Raw genomic sequence first — 7,446 nt, forward strand, 5'->3', positions numbered from 1 at the left:
TTTTTGTGACAGTTGCATGTGTCCGTCACAAAAGCTAATTAGATCTGTTGTAATGATATAGCAAAACGATTTTTTTTTTTCCAAAATAAACTAACCAACATCTCTTTTATTTAAATGATACATATGAAGGCAATTTTAACAGGTTGTTTCGCTCAAAAAGACTCGGTTTCCATCAACTAGAGAAACAGCGTTGAAGTTGTCACATGCTCAAAGAATACTCCATACACAGGATTCAAAAGAGCTGTAAAACTGAGTAGCATTTCCCGGGGGGAAAGAAAGCATAAAGAAATTGAAAGGTTCAAATGTTCAAGATTTCTACTGATACCTAATTAGTCAGAGGAGAAAAAACATACGAAAATCATAAGGCATCATACTTCCTCTCTACTTTGCCTGAGGATGGGAAGCAATGAAGTCAACGGCAAGATTGACGGAGTTAATCTTGTCCGCTTCATTATCAGGAATCTCAAATCCAAACTCCTCTTCAAGTGCCATCACGATCTCCACAGCATCTAAACTATCCAACCCAAGATCACTCTGAAAATTGGCATTTGGTGTGACCTTGGAAGGATCGACCTTCTGAAAGTTCTTAACGACGGAGATGACCCAATCCGCGACCTCGGATTTGTCGAGGAAGGGGCCCCTAACGTCCTCCAAGAAGAAACGGCGTCGTATCGCGCTGAAGGAGAGCACGTAGCTAGGGTTTCTGGGCACGGCCTGAACCTGCACCCTCAGCCTAAGGTGCTTTAGCAAAACGCTCCCCACTGTCGCCATTGGAAGCTCTTTCGGCAGGTTTTCTGCTCTCTCACTCTTCAAGCGGTGAAGTGTGACCGCTGAGGAGGGATAGAGGGATATAGCAAAACGATTTGTTTCTTAATAAAAAATTTAGTTGATTGAGTCGGAAAGAGATACTCTCCCGCCAATTAGGTTAGGTTTCAAGTTTATATATATAATGTGAAAAATACTTTAATTATAAAAGAATTATATAAAAGTAAATTCACAAACTAATATAACTTGATATAGTATATTAAATTGTAAAATTACTTTTAATATAAAATAGATCTAACGCATCACGTACGTAAAGTCACATCAATTTATAAATTTATTTTTATATAATCTCTTTGTATATATATATATCAGTTTTTATATTATATATATATATAGGTTCTAAGTTTTCAAAAAATATAAAGAAAATATTTAATCTTGTATTTATATTTATAAGTAATTGAAGAGGATCTGAATTGGAATATTATATATTTCAATTATTTCAGTACGAACTTTCCTATTCTGCTTGCAAATTGGATATATATAGAAGAAGGATCGGATCAAGAATAATACAGCAAAGACAGAGAGATAAAGACAAACTTTAATTCAAATCACATAATCTATTAAGATAATTTCAACTTTATTGATGACAACATAAAAGTTCCATTCTTTTTAAGCCCTTTTATTTGAAGCATTGTACAGCTAGGGCTAGCTAAAGGCATATAACCAGGGCCAAGGACTTACTTTTTCTGTACTTGTGCATAAATAGTACTACTTTTTTCCCTTCTATTACTGGAAATGACCACATGTGTACTGCTCGATCAATGTTCATGCTTCGGTTTCATTACAGCCTTAGGTTCTTCATGAGCCTGCAGATGGGAAAACAAAACAAAATAACGTACGTACGGACAAAAAATCAGCATTAATTAACTCATGATACGATCAAAAGCATTTGTACCAACAATATTATAAGTTTATGAAAAAATGATTTTTCATGAAATATTTATATCGGCAGTAATAGAATCTGTAGGATCATGATCACTTCAGATTTCTCTCTTCCTCTCACTTGAGTTCTTCAGATAAGACCTAAATTCTAAATTTATAACCATTAAAGTTGCACTGCATAAACAAATATAATTGAAACTGATAAACTTTAAGGCAAAACTAGCAACAGTTTTTTCTTGGCAGCTGTCTCTATGAATTGCTTAGTATGTATTTCTAAACGTCTTCATTGACACGCTAAACACAATTCTAATTAGGGGTGAAAGTTTAAACCAGAAAATTGGAGAACTGGCCAGAACCAAATTAGATCAAACTAGTTCGCTTGGTTTTCAATCAGTTTGGTCCGAAATCGGTTTCTACATTTTAAAAACCGGTTAAATCTGGTTTGAAATCAGTTCTTGACTTTTTGGCACCGGACTGGACCGGTTTAAAAAATATATATAAATTAATTTTTAATATTATAGAAAATATTTTATATGTATATATAATTTTTATAATATAATATATATAATTATATATGAAATAATTTTATATTATAATTTACGACATAAAATTTTAATCTAACAATACATATCTAATTTTTATATATAAAAGTAGGAAGTTGTGTAGCTTTTTTCTAATATATATAATTACATTGACACTTGATTAAAACTGGAAAACTGGATTAGAACTGATAAAACTGGAAGTACCGGTTTATGAGGAAAAGCAATCCGGAATCGGTTCTTGAAAATGTAAAACAGGTAATTAAATACCAGTTCGGTCCTAAAATTTATACAAAACCAAACTAAACCGAACCAGTTACATCCCTAATTCTAATATGGAAACCTTCTATATCAGCTTACATAAAGAACTATATATGGTTACTTTGATTCTGCGTGAGTAGATGAGTATGCTACGCATGCACTAGAAGCATAATTCAAACTAAATAGTCAATATGCGTTTGGCACATTCTAGGCTTGAAGGGGTGTGTGTGTGTGTGTCTCTCTCTCTCCAATGATGCCAAAAGTTTGAGCTAGGTTCAAGAATCCAGTGTCGTCGATCTACAAGTCTGGGGATCAGTGAAAAGGGTTTCGATGGTAGGAATGTGAAATCTGATAGAAAACAACGTGCTTACGCCACAGAATGATCCTCATACCTAATTTTAAAACAGTTTATCTGTTGCATGTGCATGCCATCTAAAGCAACTTGGATTAGATTTCATGTGGGCGGGACTTTTCTTTTCTCGGTAAGTATATAGTATAGGATAATTAAACCATAATAATAATAAAAAACTGGGATTGAAAATAGCCAGAAATATTAAAATATAATAAATTGCAGGCAGGCAGCCGGCAGGCATGCAGAAGGGTCGGTGTTCGGATTGAACAGTTAACTACCAGGAAAGGATCGAAAGGTTTAGTGGGTGATCTGACGTGTTATATATGGGGGAACGTGTGATAGTCACAACCTCTCAAGGTTCTAACATGCAAATTAATGAAGAATTGTTAAGGTTCTTTTATATATGGGGCATCAATGTTCTGTTCGAGGAAAGGAGCTTAATTTGTATTCTACACCGAGAAGTCTCTGGAAGTGGCTAAAACCAATACAGTGATGATGCATGCATCATGTACGTATAAAAACATTGTATGATGTGCTTGACGCCTGCTGTGTTTAACGGGTTCTGGTAGATCATATCCTAATTTTAAGAGAAATATTTTAGACACCGATTGAATAGATTTTATAAAAATAAATTTATAAATTCATGTAACTTAATATGAAATATTATATTATAAAATTATTTATATAGTAAAATATATCTAACGTATCACGTATAGCAGTTATCCATTTAAATATAAATATACCAAATCATTTTTTATATTAATCGATGTAATTGAAGATAACAAAATCTAAAATGAAAAGTAATACTGCACGTATGTATGAGATTTATATGCAGAAAAATGAAGCCTCAGAGATTAGTACCTGATCGGCTCGTCTCCAAATCCTAGTCTAGTACCATTGCTCCCAGTATTTGCAGTGCTGGTTTTATAATTAGGCAAGGGGACATGGCCAGATTCTATGCTTATCAGGTCCTGGACAAGAACCTCGTAATGCCTACGAACTTCCTCTGCAGATTTCCCAGCCACAGCCTTTGCAACATTTTGCCAGCGGTCTGGGGTGTCCTTGTCGTACAAAGCCAGAGCCTGCTCGAATTGCTTGTTTTGTTTTGGTGTCCATGAGGAGTTAGAACCACTTGAAGAACTGAAAAGGCTTGATGCCATATATGTGCTGGAAACCTGAATGGGAATTTAGCTAAACAGAGTAAGTAATATTACAGAAAATAGAAAGAGCTAGCCCTGAAGAAAAGTGAGAGAAATGTTGTAGAGAAAGTGAAGAGCAGAAACAGCCTCAGTCAAGGGAGAAGACTGTGAAGTCAAGGGATGATGGTTTGTGGGGGAAGAGACTGCAATGCTTGTTCCTTATAAACTGGCTGAAAGGAGGGTGGTGGTGGGGTACTAGTACTACTGCAAGTTGGGAATTGTTTAAGTGTATTACGTATGACAAGAAGTGATTCACCTTCTAAGCAAAGCTAAGAAGGACAAAAATAAATAAATAAAATATAAAAATATAAAAAATAAAAATAAAAATAAAAAGAGAGGAAAATCTTTCAAACACTAATTTGAAACAGAAAGACCACATCTGATGAAAAAAGTTTCAAATTTTCCATATCCAAACACAAGTTGATTTGATCTAATGCTTTTTTCTTTTTCTTTTTAATATATAATAGAGTTGTTCTATTTTCAACTCAGTATATAGAACACAACATCCATATCATTTAAATTGTAAGATTTAATTTATAAGATTTAAATTTTAAAACTTATCTTTCAATCAAATTATTCTATATAAACATTTTACTCAGTATGCTCAACGCATTAGTTTGAGAATAAAAGTTTTCTATATAAAATATCATCAAGAAGTTACGCGCACCCTGGTGGGGATTAGATTCTAAATTCTTAAGTCTACTCATGATCAACATTCCCATCCTTTTTTATCTTGCTTTCCTTTGAACCTCAGCCGACAAAAAATTAATGCCTTTTTTATGGGACCCTTATGTGATTTTCTTCCCTCATTCAGGCAACTTGTAATAATATTATCCCACTATTAAAAAGCATATATATGATTATTCATCTATAATATTAAGATTAATACCCTAAAGTACTCATGCATGCGCTGGTTCATGAGTGATTTTGGGATTCACACCTATAATTGGCATGAAACTCGGGAAAAAAAAAAACAAGTAAAGGTATTTGGGTTTCAACATATTGGAACTTTTTAGAGAGTGATTATATTGATTTTTTTTTTCTTTTTTATTCTTGCCAAATGGTTATATTGAAATTTTGCAGTGTGTCGTGTGGATCCATTTCGACCCTCCTATCGTATGAATTATTGTTTAGCTATGATCCTTTTATCATGTTTTAATATAGCATCAAATAATTGACAGGTAATTAAAAAAATAATAAATATTTTTCAATTATATGATATCTTTTATTAAGATATGCTAAAAAATTAATAGTTAAAATGATAATGATTAATGCCATTGTAAGGGACAAAATATCACAAGCCCAGGTAGACTAGGCCCAACCCACCACATGACTATCACTAAAAGACAAAATAAGATAGATGAATGGGAGACAATGAGAGAACAATAGAAAGGAGTGCGTTACGAAGAAAATATGAATAGTGTTAGGAGAGATGGTCAGACACGCAAAGGGTGGCCATGCCTGACCATAGCAGGTAGGCACGCGGAAAGAGTGATTAGATAAAATGGGACTTTGACTACTTCTTCGAGGGCTTCTTCAACCTTGCGAAGGTTGCTCTAGCGAGAATATCTTCTCCAGCAAATAGATCTCCGGCTTCTATTGTACAATGAAAAATGAGAGATTATGAGAGACTGTAAAATAAGCATATTATAGTGGATCTCACATCCCCAAATGGCCCATGGACGTAGGCAATATGCTGAACTACGTAAATCTGTGTATCAATCTCTCTTTACTTTTTCTATAGTTATTTTTCTTTCACCACCATGGATGTACAGGACTATAACGTATAACCACATAAGACTACTATTGGGGGCTCCAGACCACACCGATTGAGACTCGAATCATCATAGAGGATCGAGAATGTTGACTCTTTCTCCCCTTCTAGCCTGTTATATATTTTTTCGACATTAACAGCCATTTCTCTTACCTACTATGATTAAAGGATGCCATAGATCTAGCCTCTAGTTAAGACTTGAGGAAAATTTAGGAAAATAGAAGAGGAGAAAAAAAATAGAAAAATAGAAAAAATAGGTGTTGGAGGCCAAGGGAAGGAGCTCCTCCCTCCCGACGATTTGGGGTTTCTTTGGATCTCTATAGGTAGATCTCCCTTCGTCAGGTGTCTCTATAGTTTTACTTTGATTATGGATCCAATTGACTATCACTTCATTTTTTTTTTCTTTTCACTTGAGGGATGAAGAATCGAAAGTTTATAAGCTATGGTGGAGCATATAGTGCAGGGTGATGTGCCCATGCATGAAGGGAAATCTTGCTTGGCAGAGATGATCAATATTTATGTAATGTCAGTGTTTGGTGTACTCAAAGTTTCAATAGCTTTGTAGTTTCACATATTCCAAAATGGCTATATAATTTCAGTCTCACTGGTACAGGGATCGAGACAAAATGATATTTTGTAGTTCTTTATACGTAAGTGATCTGAGTCATTATTGGTGGAAGTCTAATATATATATATATATATATATTATCTTTTATTTAGTGTTTTATGGGGCTTGGAAATGGTGTTTTTATCGATCTTTCGGCTTATCTTCTAAGCAACAAACCATGCACAGTTTCTATATATGGGGGTTGGTGGCGGTAACTCATGCTGCTGCTGAGCATGATCATGTCATGCTCAGCTACTGAGACGTGTTAAGGAAGTAGTCATATCGTAGCCTATTCAGATGAGTCAACATGGGTGTTGCTCCTTTGCAACATCTTTTTCGCATGTAGTCTTTGTGGCAGCTTGGCTAATAGTACCGATTTCCTACTTGATAATGACGTGTCCCACTTCCCTTCTGCAACCGTTCAACTACGTACTGTCAAGAGGCTCCGATGTAATCCACCTAGAAAAACTCTAATGCTTAAGTCAATAAAGTGTAACCGAATGATTTAGAATTCAAAAGAGAGTTCAACCCCTTACTATCAAGGGTTACCTAGTATATAGAGGCTCATACGTGACGCTTACCTTATTCAGAGTTTATCGGTGTAGATCATCACCCGATACCTGGAATAATCACGTAAGTGCATGAAGTCTCTATCTTTCTGTGAAAGATGGTGTGGTGTATGTATAACTTCGATGAACTTTGGACTCCCTAACTCTCTTCAATCAACCAAGAACCTCTCCCATGGGCTTCTCCCATATTGGGCTTTTAAGATAGAATGGGGCCTTGGCTTAAATAGGCCCTCCAACTACCCCGCTAATTCTCTTCACCCCCAGGCATAAGGAATTTATATTGATTAATCCTGCTACCTTATAAATGTCGTAAACCTCGCTATGGGCCCTTCTCTTGTTTCCAACCCTATATCTTTTGATGGTTTACCACGGGCTTGGGTGCACGGAAAGCGAATAACTATTGGTACAAGCTTGGCCCATCTATGAACCCTATAGCAC

At 35.2% G+C, this 7,446-nt stretch overlaps 2 protein-coding genes across 2 annotated transcripts; both read right to left on the bottom strand.

Annotated features, from left to right (window-relative positions):
* Positions 1 to 240: 240 nt before the first annotated feature.
* LOC122299635 (acyl carrier protein 2, mitochondrial-like) lies at positions 241 to 829 on the bottom strand. The gene has a single exon (XM_043110029.1). The coding sequence runs from the start codon at positions 769 to 771 to the stop codon at positions 382 to 384; it is 390 nt and encodes a 129-aa protein (XP_042965963.1). The 5' UTR covers positions 772 to 829; the 3' UTR covers positions 241 to 381.
* Positions 830 to 1,382: 553 nt separating this feature from the next.
* LOC122299754 (protein RADIALIS-like 5) lies at positions 1,383 to 4,184 on the bottom strand. The gene is made up of 2 exons (XM_043110183.1): positions 3,721 to 4,184; positions 1,383 to 1,631 (listed from the first exon to the last, which is right to left on the bottom strand). Exons 1-2 carry the CDS (start codon positions 4,017 to 4,019, stop codon positions 1,607 to 1,609), a joined length of 324 nt encoding a protein of 107 aa, XP_042966117.1. The 5' UTR covers positions 4,020 to 4,184; the 3' UTR covers positions 1,383 to 1,606.
* Positions 4,185 to 7,446: the final 3,262 nt, after the last annotated feature.

Source organism: Carya illinoinensis, chromosome 16, assembly GCF_018687715.1.
Source record: "Carya illinoinensis cultivar Pawnee chromosome 16, C.illinoinensisPawnee_v1, whole genome shotgun sequence".
Classification (NCBI taxonomy): domain Eukaryota; kingdom Viridiplantae; phylum Streptophyta; class Magnoliopsida; order Fagales; family Juglandaceae; genus Carya; species Carya illinoinensis.

Bases quoted from the DNA above. Each gene is read 5' to 3' on its own strand.
- LOC122299635 (XM_043110029.1), bottom strand. From the start codon at position 771: ATGGCGACAGTGGGGAGCGTTTTGCTAAAGCACCTTAGGCTGAGGGTG.
- LOC122299754 (XM_043110183.1), bottom strand. From the start codon at position 4,019: ATGGCATCAAGCCTTTTCAGTTCTTCAAGTGGTTCTAACTCCTCATGG. The intron at 1,632-3,720 runs GTACTAATCTCT...TCCCATCTGCAG, and splicing joins TTTGGAGACGAGCCGATCAG to GCTCATGAAGAACCTAAGGC.